Source organism: Rousettus aegyptiacus, unplaced genomic scaffold (assembly GCF_014176215.1).
Source record: "Rousettus aegyptiacus isolate mRouAeg1 unplaced genomic scaffold, mRouAeg1.p scaffold_m13_p_8, whole genome shotgun sequence".
Classification (NCBI taxonomy): Eukaryota; Metazoa; Chordata; class Mammalia; order Chiroptera; family Pteropodidae; genus Rousettus; species Rousettus aegyptiacus.
Genome location: NW_023416311.1, coordinates 43833497 through 43861270, shown reverse-complemented (window position 1 = coordinate 43861270; position 27774 = coordinate 43833497). Strand labels below are relative to the sequence as shown.

Sequence of the window (27774 nt, the reverse complement as noted above, 5' to 3'; positions counted from 1 at the left end):
GTTATAAGAGAGGTGGAAAAAATTACAATAGTTGTTCCTTAAGTGATGGGCATGAGGAACATGTAAAGATGAACTGTAGGATAAAAAGCCCCTGTTTTGTACTAAGCAACCCTAAATGTGGGAGCAAAGAACTCTGAACTCGAAACATCTCCAGGCAAATACATAATCTCGAGCTTCTCTCCGACAGTCATAAGTCTGGCACACAGTCCCAGGTACCAATATCAAGTGCTTCTTAACAGCTTTACAGGAGCTGTAATATGTATGCATATAATATATACATATAAAATAGCATATTCATAGTATTACGATTATCTTGTACACAATAATTTTCAAACACATTGCAGGTTTGACTACTTTCTCTTCTTTCTCCAAAATGAGACCTAGTAGCCTACAGTTTCAGCTTTTCATTTTTAACTTTTTAAAAAATAACTGGCCATATTAGATAAGGCTTGAGCTAAAAAATGATTTTTACAAAATTTCTGTTCAAGAAAACCAATGTGAAAGTAGAAGTCAGGTTCAGACTCCCAAGGAGTATTGATTTTCTTTCTCGTCAAATCATAACAGAAAAAAATTCTAACTGGAATAATTTATATATTTTATTGGCCTTTTGTTAAAGATTGTATGTTACAAATGAATAGACATGAGTAGTGAAGCTTTTTTCCTTGGTTGAATAACTCTATGAATATAATATTCTCTAATCTATAATCTGTTTGCTTCCTTTGGATCTCAGAAAATTTTCTCTTTTATAGGGTGAACACTTCTTTATATAATCTATTTTTGAAATGAGGATACAACACTATAACAGAATGTTCTTTCTATATTAAAAATTAGCTGTTGATACGCACATTAATTTTTATTTTTATATAATATACTGAAAACATGGCTCCTTTCTAAAATTATATATACACACTAAGTGCCAATCATTTAATTTTGGCAAAAATATAGATTATATTTTTGAAAAATTACTGAAATATTATTTTTATATAAATTTATTTGAGCCGTTCTGTTCTTTTAACTTAATTTTTCCATCCTTTAAAAAGTTATTTCTAAATTTGTAACTATGTGAGGTGATGGATACATTAACTAACATTATTATTGTGGTAATCACTTTGCAATACATGTATATCAAATCATTACGTTGTACACGTTAAACTTACACTGTTATATGTCAATTATATCTCAATAAAGCTGGAAATTTAAAAATGATCTGTTAATATTAATAATCCATTACTTAGCAAAATAAAATTGGACTTTCTTAATAGATTCCTCATATAAAAAAAGAAAAAGAAAAAAATAAAACATTAATTCTAGCATACTTGTGTCCTGAGGTTGATCAGTCTAGAATAAATTTTATTAAAAAAAAAAAATTAAAGGTTTTCTTAAGGCAGTGATTTATATATTGCAATTATTGGTAAGTTAATGTGATGAAGAAATTAAGGAATGGATGCTATTAACTATATTCCTTTACATGAATTCTTGAATAATACCAATGAGATTTTTAGGGTTTTTTTGATGCTTGCAAATCACTTTCCCTTATATTTATTTTTTCTTTTATTTTTTAAAAATTTCACCAGTTACCATGAACTAAAAATAGAATAAGTTGAGTTTTATAGGCTACATTTTTATAATGTGGTTTTTAATTTTACCTTTGAACAATGTAGTTTTCTTGGAAAGTTTTTTTACAGTATTTTTTAAGTTATAATAAATATATATGCATTAAATTTCATAGATTTTATTTACACTCCTACCTATTTTTGACAGCTACCTACTTATAGTTGTGTAACCACCACCACGATCAAGATATTGAGCAATTTTACCATGCTAAAAATTTCCCCACACCTCTGAGCCTCCAGCAACCCTTGATGTATTTTCTATGCCTATATTTTTGTCCTTGCAAGAATATTATATAAATGGAATTATATTGTATATAGTCTTATGAACTTAGCTTCTTTCACTTAGGATATTATATTAGAAAATAATTTAAATTATTATGTGTACCCTAGTTTATTCCTTTTTATTTCTGGGTAGTCTTCCACTGTATGGATGTGTCATAGGTTGTTAATTCATTTCTCAGTTGAGGAATATTGAAGTTGCTTGCAGTTGTTTCAAAAATAATTCTTCATTTTTCAATTACAGTTGATGTACAATATTATATTAGTTTTAGTATACAGCATAGTGATTAAACATTCACATACCTTATGAAGTGTTCACCCCAATAAGTCTCATACTCACCTGGCACCACATATAGTTATTTCAATATTATTGATTATTCCTTGTGCTGTACTTCACATCCTCGTGGCTGTTTTGTAACTACCAATGTATACTTCTTAATCCCTTCCTCTTTTTTACCCCCAGACCCCCTTCCATCTGTCAACCATCAAAATGTTCTCTATGTGTTTGTTTCTGTTTTATTTGTTCATTTATTTTGTTTTTAGATTCCACATATAAGTAAAATCATATGGTATTTCTCTTTGTCTGATTTATTTCACTTAGAATAATATCCTCTAGGTGCAGCCATGTTGTTATCTTACCAAAGTTTTTTAAAATGTGTTTAAATTTTTTAACTCTATTAACATTTACAACTCCAGTTTCTGATTCCTGGTTCTGTTAAAAATTTGTTATGCTTAGGCAGCTGGGAATATGCTTAATTTTATATCATTTTTTTGTGCTTACTTAAAATTTTAGAACCGTAGGACTGAGTATAACATAAGAGTTCCTTTGGCTTCATATTCAAAGTCTGACAGATTTACTTCTACTGATCTTATTTTAAGATTTGTCTAAAGTTCTCCTTCTGAAGTTGAAACTAAAGCCTGCTCGGTCTGTGAGCCTTTTTGTTTGTCTTGTTCTCTTGCTCTCATGCGTGGAGAGGGAGCATCACGACCACGCTGTCCTGCTTTTTAATATTCTCCTTTTGTACCTTGCACAGATAGGAAGTTAGTCACTGACTCCCTTCTTACCATTCTCTTATATGGATAAAAAACATTCTGTACTTCAAGTTTTTTTTATAGAGGGGTACATCTACTTTTCCTCTCTCTATATATCTTTAACCATGTTTTAGTATTTCCCCCCTGAACATTTCCCATAATTCTTTTTGTTGGGGCATGTGTAAATTAAGTAGTAGCAGTATTCACCGAGATGATGGAGCCAGAATCTCTATGGGGCTAACATTGACTTTGGAAGAATGCCAAGGCACCAAATAAAGTGCTGTAAATTCTCCAGGGTTCCAGCTCCCTTGTCAAGTAGTGGAGACTGTCCTGATCCTTATAGGACATGATCCCAAACTTAAACCCTCTCCCTTAAGCCATGTGCCTTATTTTACTCCAGACACATATTTTTAGGAAAACTCAGGAATTCTGAAGTCAGGTGGATGTTTTTCACATGCTTTGTTCACCTGAGGGCCTGGTTTACTCTAGAGCCACTGACTGCAATAGCCCAAGATAGACAGTCACTTGTATTGGGATGGGACAAAGGAAAACAGCAGGCTGGAAAACCTAGAATTTTTCTGAGCAAACTATATTTAGTTGCAAGAGGAAAAGTACTCTCGACAGGTGAGCTGGTCCTATAGTAGAACTTATAAACACTTGTCAATCATTGGAGTAACTGCAAAAGATACTTATTTTCAAGTTTTTTCCTTTATTTCATGTCCAGGGCATAACGACTTCTTTTTGTCTTTTTCCCCTCAAGGGGAGCTACATCCATTGTGTACAGATGCAAACAGAAGGGGACCCAGAAGCCTTATGCTCTCAAAGTGTTAAAGAAAACAGTAAGTTTATTTCATTTTATAATAGGGATCTGTGACTTGAAGAAGCCAGGAGCTCTGACTCAAAGGACAAAAGGCCAGAGAGTCGCTATGTGCAACTCAATTGAGTGTCCAACCAAATGGGTTGTTGTCTGATGGAAACTGTGTGACATTGAAAGTGACTGGATCTCAGATTAGCTGTGGTTGTGGGGAGAAGAGTGGAAAGGAAAATGTGTAGAGCTGGCAGATGAACCTTGCTTTGTATATCAGTCATGCTATTGGATATACATATATGCCTAGATTTTCAAATGTTGGGTTTACTTCAGTAAAATATAACTGCACAAATGCAAATGTTTCTGGAACTGAACCTGCTCATCTAAGAAGTTCGTATTTGAACAACAAGCAAAATTTTTGTTTGGAGGTTGCTTCTTTTTGTTCTATACTTGTAAGAGAGCTGAGGAGGCAAACGTTACTTAGACTTATCTCCAATGAGTAAGAAATGCAGCAGTTGAAAGTTCGAAATACAAATGCCAGCACGATGTAATACTCCCTGTACCCCAGAGAGTATTTGTCATTATAATGCCTTCCATGTATTTTCTGTCCTTAGATGGTTTCCCCTTATAAAACCACAAAAAGACAACATACTCTTTTATAGCACATTCTTCCATTATCAAATTTTATGTGAACATATATGTGAAATATATGTCTTTATGGAAGCTCAATTGTAAAGTATGCTGAGAAGAGAAGTATCATAAATTCTGAAGTCAAATAATAACTCCTTTAGGCCAAGGGATTTTTTTTTTCTAAAGACAGTTAATATCACCATCTGTTTATGTATTGTCTGGCCCAAGAAAATTTTAGAATCTCATATAATGAAGAAGAGAATAATAACACAGGGTTTTCAGTGGAATGGAAGTGGAATGATATTTTGAAACAATCTGTTAGAATTTAAAGCCATAGCAAACTAATGAAGACAGTTTAATTGAAACACATAATAATTTAAATGGTGGTTGCTACTAATAAATTCTATATTCTGGATTTCCTATTTGGTATAGGCAATGATTTAAGTTATCCCAGGATGTAGATGGATCTTTTGATTGTAAGATTTGGAATTTTCTCTTAAATTAGTTTCCACTAGTCATAAAATTTATTTGAACTGAGGATTATTAAACATTTCATGAAATAGAATTTCCTGTTAAATATATAATAACTAATAATATATACTTTTTATGAAAATAAATTGATATACTTTAGAAGGAGTAACTACAAGATAGTTTTGGGCTTGGCTGTATTCTTTTTACTGGTTAAAAAAATTGCCAGTCAAATTTGTGAATTTTTTTCAATTCAAGGAAAGTCTAAAGGGGGTTAGATATATAAAAATATAGAAAAATAAACATTCAGAAGTCACTTGTAAATGCTCAGAGTCCCAAAGGACAAAGAACTGTGTTAGCAAGAGATGGTTTATATTAAAAGTCTTTGGATGAATTGGAATAAGAGATAGGTTAAGACATTTGGTGGGTTTATGATTCATAGTCATTGGAAAGTAAAGCTCTAGTTTGCCCTCACTGTCTTCTCTTCTCCACCTCTGTTGGAAAACATCTTTCTCAGAAGACAGGCAGGAATAAAATGTGGATGGGAACCAAGTGTCAGATGGAGCTGCAGAGCGTGCTATAAGGCAGATGTTGTCAAACACAGTTACTGCTGTGCCAAATGGAATGAGAGAAAATCCCCTGGAGAAACCTTAGCTTTGAACATGAATTAGACAGAATCCCCAGCATTGTCTCCTAGAATAAACCATGCGTAGAGATGTGTAAATGAGCGAAATAGCCAGGGAAACCTCAAAGAGCAATTGCCTCCAGTGCTTAATTCCGCTAGGTTGTGGAAAAGGAAACTCCTTATCTAAGTGAGATGAATAAAGCTGAAGAATCTATTTAAAGAGGGAAAGTGAGGCAGGGAAAATGAAGTACTGTCCTAGCAAATTCAGCCCAGGATCTGGTCTTGAGGGGAAAAGGAGATTTGAGAAAACTTGAGTTATTTATTTAATCTATCTATTAGTTGAGCCATGTAAAATTGCCTCTGTTAAACCATTTTTTCCCTACAAAAATGATAATTTTATATGGTTCAACTAACAATTTGGGGGCACTCTACTGTTTTAATGGATGGTTCCTTAAGTCCTCATTTTATGACTAGGCCTAAACTGAAGAGGTCTGAAAGATAGTCTATTATCTATCTATCTATATCTATCTATCTATCATCTATCAATCATCTGTCTACTGTCTCTCATATATCTGTGAGTTTCCTAGGGCTGCTGTAATAAACTACCACAAACTGGCTTAAAACAACAAAAATTTATTTTCTTACAGTTCATACATATGTGTACATACCGGGGGAAAGAGAAATAGAAAGAAAATATGGCAAAACCCAATAATTATTGAATTTAGGATAAATTATTAATGATATATGAAAATTCTCCTAAAAAGTTGGGGGAAAGCAATACTTCAATATTGAAATACTGTTCAAAATAACTTAACATTTCTTTTGGTCATTCAGGAAGCATTTCAGAATCTTGCAGTTTCTAAATGCTATGATAAACATTGGTGATTCTCTGGTATAGATGTCTTTTATTGCCAGAAAATAGAAAATTATTGTCAAACCAACTTTCTGCAGTCCTGAGAAAACCTGGACATTTCCAGAAATAGTATCCATTTGTCTCATTGCATCAATAATGAGAATAAAGCTTTAAGGTAGTAAGAGTAAACAAGAGAGAAAAATGAAGAGCTTTTTTAGTTGTGTATTTCAATTTTTTTCCACTTTATATTAGTGATTCTTGAACTAAAGAAGTCATCAAATCTCTAGGAGTGACATCATATACCTCTCTTGGGAAAAAGTGGACTGTTTTATAACTTTTTATTTTCAAACAGTTACAGACTCACAGGCAGTGCAGTTTTACCCCTAAATACTTCATTACCTTGCACATAAGAACTAATTGGCTTGCAGGCATCAGCGGAACTTTTACTGTGAACTTTGTAAAACATGAATCAAGTGTGATGGAAAGAAGGCTATTTTTTTCCTTCATGCATGAACCCTTCATCATCTCCACTTGATTTGATATTTAGAAGATTGAATTAGAGCAGAAAGATTTACTAAGCTACTTCCTCAGATTAATGACTTTGGGGCATCAAAAAGGATTCTGACCAAAAAAAAAAAAAAAAAAAATGCTTCCGACAGACACAGCTAGTAGAACAACCAGAACCTTTTTACTGATGTTACATGACTTTTGAATACACTGAACTTAAAACTTCACAAAAGGAAAAAAAAAAAAATAGTTTCAAGAAAGTGTCAAAATTTGAACAGATTAAGCAGATGGAAACTTCAGCGTAAACTGAATTTTGCTGAGTTAAATGGAATCACAACTTTTGAAGACTGACATGGTGATAATGGGGTCACAATTTCAGGAACGAGTCACATGCTTTCTCTTCCTTAGGAGTACATACCTCAGGGTGTGTCTACGTAATCACACTACAGCCTATCAGTATGGCTCATTTTCAAGAAAAATTGATTGAGATTTAAGAAAATTATGCTCACCAGTCATTTATAGTGTCCCTGAATTTTGGAGACAAGTATTTACATTCTAGAATTCAGATGAAATTTCTAAATGTGTGACTCAACTCTTAGAAAAGATTGCATTCAGCTTACTGTAAAATTCCTGCCCTTTCATAAAGTACCCAGTATTGAGTCTAAGAATTAATCTTAGTGTGTAAATTCAGAATTTATGAGTCTGAGAGCCAGTCTGAGTACATAAATTCGTAATGTATAGATATTCTGATTCTCCTTATGAATGACTGTGCAGTCGTGGGGTGAGATCATGGACTCTGGAACGAGACACACTCCAACTTACTACCTGTGTGACTTTACAACAAATTATGCAAATCTCTCATCTCAGTCTTTTCATCTGTAAAATGGATTTAAGAACATCTAGTTCATGGTGTTCAAGTGAGGATTAAAATGAGATAATCTATATAAAATATTTCTCAGCACCCAGGAATTATGGATTAAATGGTGAACATTATTCTTATTATTAATTGTAATGGGTCCACACAGATATATTATAACAATACCAGTTCACTCTGGCCAGTTTAATGTTCTCATTAACTTGATTTAAAACTGAGCAATCAGCAGCACCAGACATATTGTGCACTTCTGTATGAATAAAATTAATTATTTCATTTTTGGTATGTTCTTAAAATTTCCGCTAAAGATAGGTATATATTTTACTACTGTTATCAATAAAATTTAATATATGAATTAAATTTTTTTTACACTAAGTAAAGATTTCTGATCATATGACCTCCTACTTAAACAAATCTTGCACGCCTATGATTCCTAGATTTGGAATGTTTTCAACCCTGTGGCTCTTGTCTGATTCTTACCATTGGAGCAGTGTGACTAGGTCATAGTATAGAAGCTATGGCAGGTCTAATATTTGTCATATTTTAGTTATTATAATATTAAGTTACCTATAACTTTCTGGAAAGGCTTTTCTTTAATATTTTAATTAACATTTACCTAGTAAATGTCCCTGACTTTCATAAAAATCTCCGTAAGTACTTGTTTGGCCTTTTATGGCCTTTTATGCTTATATAGTTGAAGAATTATATATAGTGGTTTGCTAATCATTTTATGAGTTATTTTTTAAGTTCTAGTCATTTTTCCTTACATTTTTATGAGTTAGCATTTGAGTATATAACTATGTTATTGCAGGAGAATTTGAAAAGATGCTCTAGATTAAATTACAGCATGTACACAGGCTCCTCACAAATTCTTGGTAGGTGAATCTCCAAGATATATCTATTAGAGGGTATTTTCAGGTTTCTCAGTTTGAAAGTAGAGTTAATACCATTTCTATCACTAGGTAAACTGAGGATTATCTGCTCTTGTCTCTTTCTGTCTAACCTTTGGGAACATAGAAAACTAACCACTGGCCAGTCATTTTCCAGCTGCTGTACATAAGAGAAATGCCTGAGTAGATTTGTGTTAAAGATACGCATGTATTAAACACTGCTATAGACACTTTTAACCACTCCTGAGTATATTCCAGAATTGCAGGCAAGGTCACCTTTGGTCAGTGATGGAAAGGAGACTAATAAATCACTAGCTCAAATAGACTTTTTGGGCCCAATTGAGGTCTCAGAACACATTAAGGAAAGTAGTTTGCAGATAACAAGCCGTGTCAAGTGAAGCGAAACTTCTCCAAGCATTCTGTCAGTTGGAACCTATTGATTTTCATAGGGACTATTAAACCAGGTTTCCTGAAATAGGAACAGGGATATTTCTATTCAGTTTGTGACAAGTATATGTCCACAAGAGAAGAAAGGTAACGGGTTGGAATGTTAAAATCTTGGCCTGATTGGTATGCTTTATCATTCAAAGAGCCACTTGGAAGTCTTAACATTCCTGTAGAGAATTAGTTGCTGCAGATTTGTTTTCTTTTACTATAGATATACTGCTGTAATCTGTCACAATTCAGCTTGCTTATCCACCCTCTCGTTATATCGATCTCTCATAGGTATTTTGTTAGGTTTTCTAAACAAACTCTATAATTCAGAGGTAAGCTGAAGCAAAGGGTGGAGGTGGGGAGAGGAAGAGAGAGAGAGAGAGAGAGAGAGAGAGAGAGAGAGAGAGAGAGAGAGAGAGAGGGAGAATGAATGAGAATATGGGCATGTGCCTGTGCTCTGTGGCCCAAACGAAATACACTTTTAGCTGCACCATCCAGTCAGGTTATCGCATTTAACCCTCTAGTACTTTTGTAAGTAGTGAGTGGTTGGATCTAAAGTGATATTCATCTTTTATAGAGAGTCTGTGGAACAGAAAAAGGAGATGTATAACCAGGCAAAAACAAAGGAAATCTTAGAGGGAGAGCTTATGATACTGTACCCTAGTAGAAGAAAAAGACTAGAAATTTCTCAGAGAGCTGAGTGGGAAAGGTCATGTAACCAAAGGAGAGGCGCTGGGCAGCAGGAAAGTTGAGAGGAACTCAAGGTCAAGAGATCAGTGCTGAGGTGATGCCCAGTGCAGTGGGCCACGCCCATGAGAGCTGAGAGAGCCAGGGGGACACAGCCTATCAGCCTCAAAGCGAACTTAGGACTCATATCGTAATGAGAAGGGGGAAAGCTGTAATCTTAGCATTAACAGGAAAAAATATTTTAATGGATTTTTATTTTTATATTTCTTTATGGTACAAAGTTGAATGCTGGTCAAAGCTGCATCCATCCATTCAAAGTACGGAGAGGAGAGAGAAAAGGCTAAAAAAAGATCAAGTCATGGAACTCTGAAACCATTATTTTGCTAAAAGAGAAAATGAATGACTGTGTGCAGAGGATATTAATTAGAAGAGATCCAAATAATTTTCAGTATTGAATTATCTTTCAACTACTCTTTTTTTTTAAAAGTAAACACTCAAATTGCCATATGCTACTTCAATTGTTTTAAGAGTGAAAGAGCATAACGCTAATAAGAATGGAGCCCATATTTAATTATTAATCACTATATGGTAGCCCCTGTTTCATGTTAATGAAAAGTGCCCCATGGGAGTGTATTACTTATAGGAATTTTAGAGAAGTGACATGCCCAGAGTACACAATAGCATGGAGAATTTGAACCCAGGGCTGGCTCTTGAGTCTCAAATCTAGGCCCTTTCTGTTTATAGCAGCTAGGTCCTGATAGAGAAAAAGACAAAAAAGAAGTCGGGAATGATCATGGCCCCAATTTGGGACTGAAACTAAATGTTGCTGATCTCTAAGCTGATACAAGAAGAAGAAGCTTTTCTTGCCACATAGACACGGAGAAGCTGAGGAGAACCTGAGTGCAGTTCTAAGTCACACTGTGAAACAAGGATACATAGTATTCCCTGTGTGCAGAGCATGCAAGCAGAGATTTCTTTTCCAATACTGTTAAAACCTTAGTTTAATGAATCTCAACATATAATATTTACTAAGAAATGAAAGAATATAACCGCAGAGTGTGTGATACACAAACTACATGCATTGCTTGGTGTGAATCTCTGCTCTTTGTCTTAATGGAAGATAGGCTGCCCCGCCCCCCGCTGCCAGGTGTGGCTGAATATAGTGAGTTCTAATTTCCTTTCTGCTGCAACTGTCAATATCACAGAATAAATTCAGTTAAAGCTGTTCGTACTTATCTCTACCCCAGAAGTCTGAAAAATATATCAAATGTATGGTTATATCTACAAAGCTTCCCCGCCCCCCGTGCCCCTGCCCCAAACACACACACACCATGCCAAGCTGTCACTGAGAAAATTTTTCTTTGAGGTTTTGAGATCAGAGTAGTCTAGAACTGTTTTTCCATCATGGCATCAGGACACACTTGACTATTGTGATTAGTTTCAAGGTGTGACGTACATAATAAAACACTATTAAACTATGAATGATTTTTTTTATTGATAAACCAAAGCAGATCCAAGATCACCATCCTCATCTTTTAAATTCTGATATATTTTTATGAAAAGGAACCATGCCTATATGTGCAAATTCATTTAAAAATATTCCATTTTCTTTGACAATTAAAATTTCTCTAATACATTTAGCACTGAATATCTGGGGGTAAAAATACTTTTAGTCAAAGATATTTTATTTTTTTCCAGCTTGAGTCTCTTTTAGTTTAAACTAATCCTGGAAAGTATCATAGAGAGAGCAATGCTAGGACATTAGCATGGAATGTGTGAGTATCTACCCGATTCTGCATACGTGGAACTTATAAACTGAGCCCTTTCACCTCGAAGAGACTTAAGAACATGCTGATGGGAGTGCATTGAGAATGCTCACATGACTGTATAGAAAAAGATGTTGAGAAGGACTGAGCTGACACTTTAGCTACTGATTCTGGAAACATCTGGTATCTTCAGAAAAGTGAAGCTCTGGGGTTCACTCATGTTAAGATGCTTCTTCAGCAAGGAAGTCAAATTCACACTGCCACTTAGAGGAAGAACACTGCCTTGGGGCAAAATCAGTGACGGAATTTTTTTCGAACCTTAAATCATTGAGATCTCTTTTTTTTTTCCAGTTCCTGGCCTGCAGCATGATTATATTACTTAGGGGGTCATTTAAAAGATATATATATAGATAGATATAGATATCTATAGATAGAGATATAGATATAGATATAGATATAGATATAGATATAGATATAGATATAGATATAGATATAGATAGATGATATAGATAGATGATATAGATGAGATATAGATAGATATAGATGAGATATAGATATAGATATAGATGATATCGATATAGATATCTATATCGATATCTATCTATCTATCTATCTATATATATATATATAGAGAGAGAGAGAGAGAGAGAGAGAGTCCATTCCTTTTTTTAAAGAAGTTTATACATCATTGAGCAATATTAATCAGGGTATTTGAAGGTCTTAACTATCTCAGAAAAAAAAAAAAAAACAAGAAAGGAGCTAAAACTTCTTAGGGTATCCAGATTTTCTCTTATCCAAAGCTACCCTCAGTAAGAGATTCAACCCAAAGATGTAATTGATGAAGCTTAAAATGCTAATATTCCTGGGGGTATATTTTATTTTCGTTAATTGGCAATTTTATAACATAGATAATCACTTAGTTTTCAGATAAAAGTGCTGTCTCCAGGCCTCTGAGAGTGTGCGTTGTCCTGCTCCTCACTTTCATACAGTTTGGGAATTGTACACCTGAGTAATTGCTGTCCAACTGAAAGGAATATAAAATGAAAACTAAATTTTGTTGTTTTCATGCCTTCTTTGTAATTGAAAACATTTTGAAAAGTATTACCTTAACCATGTAAAAATTTAAAAGGGCGCTAAAAAGAAATCATGCGGTTTGTCACATTTCTGTTAGAACCTGAATGTCTGCAGGACGTGGCTGATACTCAGGTCTGCAGTAACTCAGGTGTGACCTTGGTGGTCACCAGTGATTTATAAACATAAGAAATGATCTTAAAACCTCCCTCAAGCTTAACCAAAGTCATATAAAGTAGTACAGCTCTCATCCCAGTCTTCAAAAAAGGTGAAAGAAGGTGTTTAAATTTAAATGCCAACAGGCATCAATTTCCTCTTTGATAACCTAAACACCAAGCAAGATCATTATATTGGATAAATATAAATTTTTGATGAAGTTATCTTCCACTTTTAGAAAATAAAATAAAATCATATTTCATGTTTATTAGATTTTTTTTAGTAGAGGTGGAAGGCTTTCATAAATCCCAATATTTCTAAGTTTAGTTTATTGCAATTGCAGTAGATTTTATGAGAAGGTAGAAAACTAGGAAATGTTTGCCTTACTTCGACAAATTATTTCCAGAAAGGCACTGATGTTACTGAACATCTACCATGGGCTGGGAGATTTCACATATATTCTCATTTAAGCCTTATACAATAATACTGTGGAGCAGTAACGATTATCTTCATTTTTTGCATGAATTAATTGAAATAATCTTTAGTCAAGATAAGTGATTTAATAAAGAACTCTAAATGCCAGAGCCAGGATTCAAATTGTATTTTTTTTTTAAATGTACAACCAAAGATGTTCATTATAGAATATTTTATATTAGGAACAAATTGTAGGAAAGCATAAGTGTCTGACCATGAGGATAGCCATTGATGACACCAGGCCATTGGGAAGCTGTTTGACATTCTGCTTATGAATATTAGGTATCCTTAAAATTTTAGGATATTTTTAGTGAAAATTGTACGAAAAAAAATTATATTTTCATATTTGAAATGTGTAAAGAAATACCCAGTTTAAAAAACTGAAAGGAAATAAACCAAAATGCTAATTATAATTGTGTTATATTGGTAGATATGTTCCTCCCTCTTATTTATATTTTGCATTTTTAAAACATGTGGCTATGATAATTAATAAAAAATTATAATACAAGTTTATCTTTTTTGATCCCCAGTAACATGAACCTGAAAAGGGAAAGTAAGAGGTTTACATTATATTCACTTTTTATCACAGGATATCAATTTTTATTTTGCGAAGATGTGACTACACTGGTGTTATAGTCATCACATTGGGGAATATGGGAATAGGGACCTGGCAAGGCTTTTCTTTCAAACTGTCCCCTGGTGGGCTCAGAGACAAAGCAAAGAATTCACAGTTACATCCCTGAAATTATCTGCTTACCAAGGGTCTCACAGCTCCTTCTCTGGGAATGCATAGTACACTCCAGGTCTCACTGTTATCATTTTCTAATTTCATCATTTCATTCTCTTCTTTGGTTGTGTTTTATACAAAAATGTGAATCATACAAATTAAAGGTAAGGTATGCTTTTTGAAGAACAAGATTCATCCTGGCTGCGGCCAAAGCTCTACAGCCTATGATGGGGAAAGACACAGACGTGAAATTAGTACCTGCTGCGCAGTACTGGACTTAGAAAGCCTGTAAGTCCACCTGAGCTTTTTATTCATTACATTTCTCGGAACATTTGCAATTTTAAATAAGTGATATAGTAACCCCTTGTGGCTCACAGTGTGGAAATCACAAGCTATGATCTGTACAGCCTCCGAAAGGTCTGGGTACTTAGCTCTGCCTGTGAAACAGGCATTCTCTACTCCACTGCTGTTGATAATATGACAAAAACGTCATGTAGGCTTGAATGGCAGGAGGAAAACTAACGAATTTTTACCTAATCTAACTAAAGCTGTTACACCTGGGATTTTTTTTTCCTTCGAGCCACCAACCTTTTGTATTCAAACACTAGCTCCATCTCTCATTCATTCATTAGTTCATTCAACGAATTACTATATCCCAAGGAGTTGGTAAATAATTCACCAACCTTTTGTATATAAATACTGGCTATATCTCTCATTCATTCATTCATTCATTCATTCATTCATTCAACAAATTACCATATACCAAGCACTGGTAAATAACTCTGCAGATACTGCTATGTAGAAAATGAATAAAGTCCTTGCTGTCATAAAGTTTATGTACCGGTGGAAGAATCAAATAATGAACTAGTAATTAAATGATAACCTAGGTGCTTCTAAATGATTCATGCTGTGTGTATGTATATGTGTGTAACTACTTTTGATAGAGTGACTGGAGAAGCCTTCTCAATTATTCTCTGAGTGAAGTGAGGCCTAGTGGAAGAGGGCTTAGCAAGTGCTTTGGAGGCTGGTCTGGGCATTGAATGGCCTGCAGACAAAGAAAATGGCATCACATCAAAAGGGTGAAGCCAAGCCTTCCTGAGTTTTATGGCCCATAGTAAAGAGTTTGTGTTTATTCTAAGCACAATGGGATAACGACAATGGCATTTAAGTTGTAGAGCGACATGTCTGATTTTTGTTTTAAAAACATCACCCTGGCTGCTATATTCAGAGGAAATGATTACAAAGGGTAACAATCAAAGCAAGGAGACCAGTTAGGCAATATTACAAATACTTCTGCAGCCTTCAAAGTAGAAGAAAAGTGAGACCAGGATGGTAACATGGAATAATCGATTTAATTTGACTAAGGGAGTGATCGAATATCATATTAAATGCTGCTGACAGGATAAAATTCAATCCAAAAAGCAGCTACTAGTTTGGCTCCAAGTGTCTCCCCCAATGAGGCCACTGATTTCTTCTACAAGAGCCATTTTGGAGGAGTGCTTGGAGGACGCAGTGGAGGAAGAATGCAGAAATAACTCTGGAAAAGTTTTCTGCTAAGGGGAGCAGAAGAGGAGTAAGGGACTGAGGAATGAGATCTTTTTAAATGTAAAGTATATTAAATCAGCGGTTCCCCCATATATTCTTTTTTAAAAATATATATTTATTTTAGTTTCAAGTATACAGTACATTGGTTAGACATCTATGTAGTTCATAAAATGATCCCTTCCTCCCCAGACCCTCTACCTAGACAACATATTGATGCTAACTGCATTCCTTGTGCTGTGCTCCCCATCCCCATGACCATCCATCGGCTACTAATTTATACTTCTTTACCACTTCACTCCATTCTCCTAGCACCCCAAAACCCCCTACTCTCTGTCCACCACCAAATTGTCCACTGTATTTGTGAGTCTGTTTTTGATTAGTTTGTTCTTTTTATTCCTTAGATTCCACATATAAGTGAAATCATATCATGTTTATCTTTCTCTGTCTGACTTAAATACCTTCTAGGTCCATCAAAGCAATATCTTTTGCCATCCCCTTCCCTTTTATATGTAGGGGATCTTGTTTTCTTATCCTTTCAGCCACTCCATCTTTTGGTTGGAGCACGTAATTCTTTTCCTTTTAAGGTACTTATTGACAGGAATGTAGCAGTTACCATTCTTTATTCCTGTTTTTAATATGTTTTTTCTTCTTAAAGAAGTCCCTCAACATTTCCTGTGATACTGGCTTGGTGGTGATAAATTCCCTTAGCTTATTTTTGTCTGGGAAGCTCTTTATCTGTCCTTCAACTCTAAATAATAGCTTTGCTGGATAAATTTATTCTTGGTTGTAGATCCTGGGTCTTCATCCTGTCAAATATTTTTTGTCAAGTCCTTCTGTCCTGCATACTTTTGAGAAATCAGCTGCCAGTCTTATGGGTGTTCCCTTGTAGGTAACTATCTGTTTTTCTCTTTTAGTTTTTAAGATTCTTTCTTCGTATTTAATCTTTGGGATTTTAATTATGATGTGTCTTAGTATGGGTCTTTTTGGATCCCTGTGTTTGGGGGTTCTCTGAGCTTCCTGGAGTTTTATGTCTATTTTCTTCACCCGGTTAGGGAAGGTTTCCATCAGTATTTCTTCAGACAGCTCTTCAACATCTTGTTTTCCTTCAGGTACCCCCATGACATGGATATTTTGACCTTTAATAGTGTCCCATATGCTCCTCAAATTATTTTTATAGTCTTGGCATCTTTTTTCTTGCCATTCTGATTGAGTGTCCTTGGCTTTCCTGTCCTCTAGATAGGCCATTTGATCCTCTTCTTTATTCACTTTGTTTATTCCTTTGTTTATTCCATTTAATATACTTCTCATCTCAGATGTGTTCTCCATTTCAGACTGGTTCCCTTTTATAATTTCCATTTCTATTTTTATCCTTTTTATCTCTTTGTGAAGTTCTCACTGAATTTATCTCCACTTCTCAAAAGTTCATTGAGCATCTGTATAACTAGTGTTTTGAACTCTGCATCTGTAAGATTACTTGATTCCATTAAATCTGGATCTCTGTTCTGTTCTCTCATATGGTTTCTGCTTGTTTATCTTCCCATTTTGACTGCCTTTCTGTGCCTGTTTCTGTGTACTAAGCAAAGCTCCTAAGTCTCCCAGTTTTATTAGTGTAGATTTGTGAAGTAGGTGTCCAGTGGCACAGTCCTGAGAGGGGTTCAGCTACAGGCCAAATTTAGCTCAAGCCTCTGCCCCTCCAGGGCTACCTGTCAAGATTCAGCAAGCAATCCACAGATGCTGTGCTTATAGTTGGCTCAAAAGGCCACACCAGAAACCGAGGCCAGCTGCCTCCAGTGTGAGTCTAGGGACTGCTCAGCAAGGAGCACCTGACTCGGTGAGGATACACCTGGATGTGGCTTGAATGGGGACCAAGTTGCGGGAGGCGGTGTTTCATGGAATTTTCTGGGTGGAGAGACCTCTGTTATCCAGTTTGATGATGTCATGACTATGGTGGCGCTGAGTCCGAGCACTTGGGAGTGGGGAGGACTCAACAGTGCACAATGGATACTGCCTGCACTTCTGTACAGAGCAATTCTCACCTTGGCCCTCACTCCAACAATGTCTCCCTGTAAGTCCCTGGTGCCCCCTGTGTGCAGCCAAATCAGCACTGGTGCTCAGAGTGAGCAGGTCCATCACTGTGAAAATCTGCTCACCAACAGGGCACCTTTAAGAGGCTTTTGCTGCTTCCACTGCTCTAGAAACTGGGTCGCCCTGCATCCTCGCCCTGTCCTACCTTCTGCCGTTGCAGGGTAATTTTTTGAATTTTGCCCTCGTTGTATGGCTTGTTCATCAATATCCCAGGTGATTTTTCCTTGCTGCTGCTCCTTGTTTCCATCACAACTTTGATTTGGTCGCCATAGGGATGAACAGAGCTCCCATCATCTACGCCATTTCCTGCTACCACCACCACCACCCATATATTCTTAATTTTAGGGCGACATACAGAGATGAAAGAAAAAGGAGAAAGAGATGTGTTAAGATATAAAGTCCTTCCTGTGTTATAGACCACGTTCTTTTCTCTCTTTTCTCTCCCTCTGTTAAATGAAACCTCTATCTAGTGAGAGTCTGGCATCAGCCAAATCTTTTGTATAAACTTTGTTCAGCGTATTATCTCACCCAGGAATATTTAAAGGCTGTTTCATTCACTGTAAAATAAAAGACTGTTCCCTGTAAAAGAATTTCTGGCATCTGCCGGCAGGAAGGCTTATATTTTAGAATCTAAGAATGAAGGAGCAGAGGTAACCTCCCTTGGAGGAATTGCCCTGTTCTGACGCTGCCTAAATTATAGAGGAATCAGGCTCTGAAATACAAGTGTCTTTCTGTCCAAATTGAGACTCTCAGAGCCATTCTTGTCTTTCCTAAACTCTATTCCAACGTTTGAGCTCCTCTTCTATTGGAAATCTCTATTTTTCTCCTTTCTGTCCTCCCCAACGTCTTGCAGGGAGTAGAAGGTGGTTATTAACAGAAGTATCAAAAATATGGTTGGCAGTTTTCAAAACCAAGCTTATTTGATTGAAATGCTTTATTAGAGTTTGTCTTTCCATCCTCAACAGAACAAGATTGGTATTATGTTAGTCAGTGTTGAATATAAAGTAGCATATTGCTTTCCCTACAGTTTACATCTCCTTCCTGTCCCACCTCGCCATGTCTATTGCTCATCCCTGCATCAACCTGTGAAACTTCTGTGTAGCCTCCCCATCTATGCTCCTCTCCATTGAGTCCAACCTCACACTGAAAGATCTGTGAGAACATTCAAGACAAAAGACTGTCAAGTACAAAGTGGAAAGGCCCAGAGGTGAAAATGATCTTGGCTTCTTCAAAAATCATCTCGATGATCGGTGAGCTGGTATAGAAAAGGACAAAATAGTAGATGAGTTAAGTGGATGTGTTAGTATCTTTCTATACTTGCTTCTCTTCAGTTTTCCCCATTTCAGTAAGTGACAATTTTATTCTTCCCATTTCTCAGGCCAAAAAACTAGCAGTCAACCTTTATACTTCTCTTTCTCTTACACTCCATAGCCAGTCCATTTTCAAACACTCTTGGCTTCTCCTTAAAATTATTCATCCACTCCTTCCTTCTTCATCACTACCACTTGGGTCCAAATACAAGTGTCATAAAATAAACTTCCATTATCTCTCACCCAGATTGCCGCCTTAATCCCTGCTGAGCATCCCCTACTATTACTCTTCCCATTATCCTCATCCCTACAAGATTCAGAGTATCCTTTTCAAACTTAACTAAGGTCATGCCATTTCTGTCTCAAAACCTTCCAGTTGTGTCTGAACGCTCTCATACTAAAATGTGAATTTTTTTTTACCACATTCAGCATGACTCTTCATGACCTGACTTCTGGTTGTGAAAAACCTCGGTCATCATCTACTACTTTCCTCCTCTGTCACTTTGCTCTGGCTAAACTGGCCTCCTAGCTGTCATTCCATTGCTCCAAGCCCCACCCATAGTTGAGGGGCTTTGTATTCATTATTTCCCTCCCTGGAACACTCCTCCCTCAGATCCAAGTGGCTGTGTCCCATGTGACCTTATCAATGAGACCTTTCTCTACTCCCCATCTCAAATAGCATCCTCATCACCCTATATCCCTTACTTTAGTTTTTTTTTTTTTCTTTAGTACTTATCAACACTGGACCTTTATTTATTTGCTCATTTTCTGTCTTCACTAGAACATAAGCTTCTTAGGGCATGAATTTCTTAGGAAGTTTATCTGTTTTGTTCATTGTTGTATCCTCATGCCCAGAATAGTATCTTTATATAGCAGATGCTTAAAAATTTTTGCCAAATAAATGGATGAAGTTAACTTAATACAGGTTGTATATAGATTGATAGATTGGGTAGTAAGAAAATTGTGTTCTCTTCCAATTGTTTATACCTTCTCAGGAATTAGAAGCAAGTCTGTGATAGGAGACAGGAGGAGGCGATACTGGAAGTGTGAGGGAGAAAGTGTAAGATGATTTATTGTAGAGTGAGGGAGCTGGGGGCTTCTTGAGATCTGTGATCATAAATTTAAAATGGGACCAGTCAATATAATTGTGTATTTTCTTTAACCACTTCAGTTCAGGCGCAGACATGGAGTAAAAGACAAGTAGAGTTAACTAAATGAAGGGTTGCCTGGCAAGTGTAACGGAAGAAGATAAGAGCAAGGAAGTTGGGGGATGTGCAGGTCATTGCTTATACTAATAGATCATGCATGGACCATGGAATCTAAGCTCAGTAAGAGCTAAAAAGATAAGGCCAGTTTAGCCAGAGCAAAGTGACAGAGAGTGTGATGTTTGAAATCAATATTTTTTAAATGGTACAATTGATTAATGATAAGGCCTAGGATGTGACCATGGGCATAGGTTACTAAGGAGGACTGGGGAAGAGATTGTTAGAATTGAGGAAATAGTGAAGAAACTGAGAGACAAAGATGTGGAAAGGATAGTCCATGTGAAAACCAAAGTTGTTAAGAGTGATGATAAGATCAGTGGTTGAGATAAACTTGCTAAAAGATGCTAAAATGTTTAGTATAGGAAGAGTGATAAGGAGATAGGAGGATGGCTACAAGGAGAGGTTGCAGGTTGTGTTGGCTGATGGCAGACCTTTCAAAGCAGCCGGAATTTTGGAAGGATGAGAGAGGAGAAATTGGACACAGCAATGAAGAGCTTGAAGGACACCCCCTTCCAGGCCCTGTGGTATGTTTTCTACTGAGACAAAACAAGTCACCACTTGAGAAGACTATGAAAGAAGTAAAGTAGTCATGAGATGCCCAGGTTTCTGTTAGATCAAGAAGATAAAGGAAATAATCAGACTTGACTAATATTCTATAGTTATTGGAGATACCAGCCTCATGTAGGAAAAACTTCAATGTTTTTTATGTACCCCACATTTGATTTTTGCAAGTTCAAACAACAGTTCTTAACTTTCAAATCTTGTATACTAAAACGATCATTCTTAAATTTAACAAAGCTCCAGCTGTCAAGTTTTTTCACCAAGCATGTTAGCGACAACACATATTTGTTGATATGTCAGAAAAGAAAATGCTAAATTAAGCAGAGGTTATACTCATGAAAATTTAGACATGTGTCTGTCTATTTATCCATGAATACTTTATATTTTGCTTTTTCCACAAAGCATTTGAGTAGTGCAGTTCTATATTTTGTATTATGCTCTCTTGTCATTGTTAAAACTAAAAATGAGCCTAAAAAGCTAGAGAAAGAATATAGAGAAAGAACAGGACTTCAATTCCAAACCCTGCAAAGAAAACGAGATGAGGCTGAGCATTTTATGTGGAATACTATTGAACTTGACTGAATCAGAGAAGTAGAGCAGAAGTCTCTACTCATATAGGTCACCCCAACCTGCCAAGAGTATTAGAAGCAGCAGAGTCTGGATCTAGGTCTCATTGAAAATAGTTAAGTGGCTCAAGTCTACAGACGTCTGCAGTTTTCACCTTTCTTCTTTTTTCCGGTTCATTCGCCACCTCTGTCTCCATCCATCGTTTCCACAGTGCAGAAACTGGCTTTCCTTTTCTTAAGTTTACCTCATTACTTACTTTCTCACACATTTTAAATTGTTCCTCACTTCCTGTCCTCAACTTTCTCAGCCCCAGCACAGGAGTATGTGTATTTTTTAATTTTGGAAAATATACTTCTTTTTTACAGACAACATTATTTATGTTTAAGTATAACGAGTTTATTAGTGCTATGTTTTAAATTAATAAGTACTTTTAAAAATTCTGTTTTAATCTCAAATACAGTAAATGTGTATAGCTATTTGGGATTCTCAATAATTCGAAGGGTACAAAGGGTTCCTAAAGTCCAAAAGTTTGAGAACTACTGCTCCAGAAAATTAATAGCACATACTCCCCTTTACAAGCACAAGAAACAAGCAAGGCTATAGAGGCTACTACCTTGAGGTTAGATAGGTATATGTGAGGAGAGAGTATCTCTTTTCTTCTTCCGCTTTGAAATTGAAAAATATAAAATTCCGGTGACCATGTTTCCTGCCATTTGGAAAGGAAAGAGAGAGAAAGGGACACACTACATCATTTGAATCAGTACCCCTGGATTTAGCTATGTCTAAAGATACATTTCCTCAGACTTCCCACTTACATTTGCTAATAAATACCTTTTTGGCTTAAGTGAGTTTGAGCTCAGTGCTAACTTGTGACTGAAAACGTTTTAATCAATAAATAGCTTGGTTTGTGCTATGGCTTAGTGTCTGGTACATGCTAGCGAAGCAGCTTCCAAAGTTCTTGAGTCATAAAGCCCTGGGTGTATCGAGACGTATGCCTTCCTTTATTCCTTCACCGTTCAAGCCCCAGAGTCTATCCATTTGGTATACCGTCACTTGGTTACTTCTTATCAACTTGTTTTTCTTCGTACATAGTGAATCCTCTGTCTCGTGTAACTGCCTCATAACAGTTTTCAGGTATTAAAATGCATAGATCATATCTTCACCCCTGTTTTTACTCAAAATTTATAACCGATGCTGCATTTTTATATGGGTTATTTATTAATATTTTCAGGAGTATGCTGAATTGCACAGACTGGCATTCATTCAATATAAGTAGAATACACTTTTGTTTTGCAGTACTGTGAATCGATTTTAATACTTTCATTTTCTTTGGCAAAATATGTTAAAACACCTTGAGCCTCCTAATTGACCATTTGAATGGCCAAAACTTTTATTATAGTTTTAAGAGCCCTTAGCATGACTGTATGACTATTTAATGTTTTATTATGTACAGTGGTGAAATATGAAACTCTCGAAAAATATCTTATTGGAATGGGAACTCTTTAACAATTTCCTGTAAACATGTTTTCTTAGAAACTAAAGACATTTATAAATGTCGACTATTCCCTTTAAGTAAGGTACTCCAGGCTCTGGCAAAATATATTTGCCAGAAAAAAATACGAAATATATGTTGCAAAAGAGCATATAAAATTTGTAAAATTCCCTTGAATATTTCTTTTTTACTTGCAAAGAATATATCCTTGTTCTTTAATGTTTTCGTTAGAGAATAAAAATTGAAGGAATGCTGTTTGTTGTCATCTTGAAAGTTGTGTTTGGTTATAAGCATTGAAATGTGATTGAATTTTTCCTCAGGCTCACTTTTATTCCTCGGGGCATGTAACTTAAATGGTAGAATTCATTCTCTATTTGAAGCCGCCTCTCAGTTATGCCCACAGTAAGGGTGCAGATATTATCTATATATCGCTTTGGTGAGTTCTCCTTGGAGAGGAAGACATTAAAACCTTTCTATTTAGTATATGACTCTTAGAGATCTGAAACTCCAGCTCACTGTGCTTAAAAGAGTCAGTCATTGGCCCAGAGAGGCAAAAGCACTCCTAATTTTGGAGTATCCTAAAGTAAATGGTTATTATTTCAAACATAAGTGATGAAGCAACTAGGATTCCTTAATGACAAGCAACAGAAACTAATTCTGGGTGACGGAAATAGAAAAAAAAAAACTTAGCGGCTCACATAATAAGAAAGTTTTAAGGGCAAACTAGCTTATGCATAACTGAACCCAATGCATTACATTATGTCAACAGGACTTATTCTTCATCTCAGAAATGTTATTTCCTGTGTTGGCTCTGTTTTCAGTAAAGTGGTCTCCACGTGGTATAAAAAATGGTCACTGGTAGTGGCATACAATTTTCATCTCGCAATTTCAGAACAAAAGAAAATACCTCTTTCTCGATTTGTTGTGGACCAAAATTTCTAGGGAGGACCCTGACTGGGATGACTCGAGTCTGGTGGGTATCCCTGACCCAATCACCATGGCCAGGGAACAGACTGCTCTGGTTAGACTGGGTTATGTTCTCACTGCTGTGTGAGAAAGGTGAAGTGATTGACAGCTCCAGTGGGTTTGGGACGGAGATCTATAAAATAAAGGAAGAGAAGGAGGAAGAATAGGTTGAGATGACTTGTGCCTCAGTGTTAACAACAAGGACTTTTGTAGAAAAAGTGCCATGCAAGGGACCTGACAAGTTGTGACCCATATTTGTAACTAGTTCTACTCTGTGTATGAAGCAAAGAGGAAAGACATGCAACTGAAAAAAGGGGGTAGGGGGATGAAGGAAACGCAAGAAAAAAGCTTAGAAATCAGCATCTACCAATTACCCGATTTGCCCAGCTGGTTATTGCTGTTTCTGATTCTCTACTGTAATTAAGACATTTCTAAGTTGGGAGTGTCTTTCAGTTTCTTTCATTTTGCCTTGTAGGTGGACAAAAAAATCGTAAGAACTGAAATAGGAGTTCTTCTTCGCCTCTCACATCCAAACATTGTAAGTGGTTTTTTTTTACATAATAGTTCAAATAAGATCCAAAGTTACAGAATGAAATATTGGTTTTTTACTGTCTATGCTGATAATGAGAAGATGATTCTTCCACCACCAGTAAGTAGCCACCATGGCGAGGCTCCTGTTTTCATCTGATCACACTTTTCAATTCTTTAGCTGAATAAATTTTAAATGTAATATCGCTTGAAAGAGTTTCAAAATAGACAGATCGGCAATACATACCATCTTTATTTTCATGCATAAAAGGGTAGCTAAATTTTGGATAGTTTTGTTTCACTCTAATAAAACACTGGCTTTTTCCTTCTATGTGCCTATAATATTAATATGCCATTTCTTAAAAAAGCCTGTAGAAAAAAAAAAATACATTGCTTTCCAAAGTCATTTCAGTCTCCTTTGAGAGAGTATCTGCTTCAGAAACAATGTGAAGATTCAAGTAAATGCTGTACTTGAATGGAGAAAATAAAATGTCCTCAGAAGCTCTGCTCCAGGCTGTGTCCAGACAAAGGCACTGAGGGAAAGGTCTGTCGAAAAGCTTTCTTGAGCCAGTGAAGAGAAAAGAACAAAATCATTTTCCAGGCCATAACTCGTTTTTATGAATTGAGCTACTTAAAGAAAATATTTTACTCATTTCTCTGAGAAAGTTGTGGTGTCCAGGAGGATGACCTGCAATGCTTAGGCTCAAGGCAAAGTGCTTAAAACTTAATATATGAGTTAATAATGCATTCGGCTATAAATAGCAGAAAACTTGAATATAGTGGTCTAAACAAATATTTTCTTTAGGTTATAAAAATCAGAAGACAGGGCTCTTTGCTAATACTTGTTCAGCTCCTTGGTGCTGTCATCCGGGACCCAGATACCTTCCATCCACTGGTTCTAGCATCCTTAATGCTTTCACCTTTGTGTTTTCCCTTCCTGGTCCTAAAGTGGTCCCTCCACAGCCTTCACAAGCCTTCAGGTCTATATTCAAGGCAGAGGTGGAAAGGCTTCACTAGCAGTCTGATGAAAAGAATTTCCAGCTGCATGGAATTCTCTTCAGATTTTATTGGTCAAAGGTGGTCACAAGATCACCCTTAACTTTAAATCAGGGAACAGAGTTATCATAAGTGGTTCACACCAGTTCTGATCCATAATTTGAAGCGAGGCACCATGCTTCTCTAAACAAAATCAGAGTTCTATTTGCAGTAAGGTAGAGGGGAGAAGGATATGGGGTAAGCAATTAACAAAATTTGTCACATACAATCACTACTTTTACATTATCCATCTTTTTTTTTTTTCAAAGAGAAATTAATGTAGAATTTTTCTCAAATGTAGATTAGTCTTAGTTACTAGCTTCTTAGATATATTGAGGAAAATATCCAAAATTGTATGAATTATCTGCATGTGCTAAACACCCTGGATGGTCAATTAAATCTCTACCACCACTATTTTTCTGAGAATGTCTTCATCCACTAGCAACTTTTTAGCTGTTGAGGAATCTCCTTTCCATAAAGACAGACTTTAACCTGGTAACCTGGTAACCTGGTTCTGTCTCACACCCTAATTCCAAGTTTCATCCCAGGTGAAAAAGGCACTTGCATCTCCAGCAACCATGATGTTTTCAAATGGTTAGGGAAGTTTGATTTGCCTGCTTTCGTTTTTAAATTCAGGAGCAATTCAGAAATTGGGATATATTGACAAAAAGTATCTTTCAACCGTCAAAGGGAAAAATATAAAAACTCAAAAGGACCCTTGAAGAAATGAGGTAACTGATAAAACAACCAGAGAGTGACAAATGTCTGGCTTCTTGATACAAGAATGCAGAATCTTTATCAACAATGATCCAATATATTACTGTTACTAAGATTTGTTTTAGCCATAGTTTTAGCTATTTCTGTGAAAGATGAAAATAAGGAATCTGTGATTTTTTTTTTTTTTAATGTCTTTCCCCAGATAAAACTTAAAGAGATATTTGAAACCCCTACGGAAATCAGTCTGGTCCTAGAACTTGTCACAGGAGGAGAACTGTTTGACAGGTGAGTTGGTCCTGGAAATCTAACCACAGAAAGGTTTTGCTTCCAATCACCAAAAAAACAAAGAGAAATTTATCCTGAAATTTTTCATGATAACACATAATACCAGTTGATAAATTCAACTGAGTGATATTTGATAAGACATGAGTAGATGAAAATTTGGTATGCGTAGTGATTAAAAAGATACATATTATATCTATTTACTTTTGCATTTACTTTCCCAATAAAAGAAATTTCTGATGTCATGCTAAAATTAAGTTAAATAGTAAGATTTATGAGAATTTTTTGTGAGGAAAATATTTGATGAAAATCATAGAAAGTTAAACATGTATTATAATAGTATTCTCTATTATGATCCAAAAGCCCACAAAAATCAATACTCTTCAAATGATTATTTTTAGGCCTATTTTGTCTATTAGCCTGTGTAAAGAGTCCCAAGTTACAGAGTAAAATATGGTCTGTTATATCAAATTATACCCAATTTTAGTCGTCTGTTTATATTTCATCACTCAAGGTAGAAGTTTAAGTAAGGCAGGGAGTGTGCCTAGAAATCTGGTGGAGCATAAAAGGAAAACGTTTGTACACAAGACACAAGTTTGAAATTTTCATAGCTTTCCCACCTTCCTCCTCATCTCAGAAGAATCTCCTGTTTACCCTGATGAGCTCTTTGGAGCCTATTGCTGTGCTCATTGGAGTTATCAAAAAAAAGAGTGGAATTGGAAAAAGTGAAAGAGACTAAGTGGGTATATGTGAGACATGGTAAGAAGCTGTGCACTGATGTAAAGGTCTTGTTGGTTAAAGAATGAACTAAGTGAGAAGTGGGCTGCATACAAGAGATTGAGGGAACTGCTGATATACTCTGAGTGCCTAGAGCACAATAAATTCTCAAAAAAATATTTGCCGAACAAATGAACAACCACTATAATGAATGGACTCTGAGAAGAAAGATATTTAAAGGGGATAGGTTTAGAATGTTGAGAGAGGGCTACTTCTCTCCTGACTTCCCATCCCAACTCCACTCAGTTAAATTTGCTGCCTCTTCAAGAGCTTCCCAAAGTACTCATATTGGTTTTCAAAGGTTCTCTTTTTAATGCTACCTACAGCAGATGTGGATCTTCATGTAGAAAGGAGCAAATTGGCACAACTTATTTGGAGCTATGTATGTATCTTCGACAGATATATTATTTTGTTCTTATATATGTTGAAAAATGTTACACGAATTACAAGACTTTTTAAAAATTGTTAACATCTTAACTATATTTATTCTGTGCAAATAAATGAATCAACTGAGGGAAATGAGCATCAGTAGCCTAAAATCATACTTCTTGAGTCATTTGGCTGATAGTCTGACTCACGGTTCTAAATACTGACTTAAGGGACAAATAACTAACCTACAGTGATTTGTTTAACTTCTCTGAACCTCAGAACAAATTTGAGCAGTTCTGTGATATTAAGGAAGCTGAGACACTCTGATCCACATAGTCTCTAATCTGAGACAGTCTGATCACTCTGACTATGTAAAGATA

At 35.8% G+C, this 27774-nt stretch overlaps 1 protein-coding gene across 2 annotated transcripts in view; it reads left to right on the top strand.

Annotated features, from left to right (window-relative positions):
* CAMK4 (calcium/calmodulin dependent protein kinase IV) overlaps positions 1-27774 on the top strand; it is a 192318-nt gene that overhangs the window by 94268 nt on the left and 70276 nt on the right. The window contains exons 2-4 of one of the 2 annotated variants that reach the window (XM_016137251.2): positions 3685-3763; positions 24162-24224; positions 26169-26251. In XM_016137251.2, the coding sequence (XP_015992737.1) occupies positions 3685-3763; positions 24162-24224; positions 26169-26251 (225 nt within the window). The remainder of the gene's footprint in view (positions 1-3684; positions 3764-24161; positions 24225-26168; positions 26252-27774) is intronic. The other variant, XM_036226183.1, reaches the window with a different exon arrangement.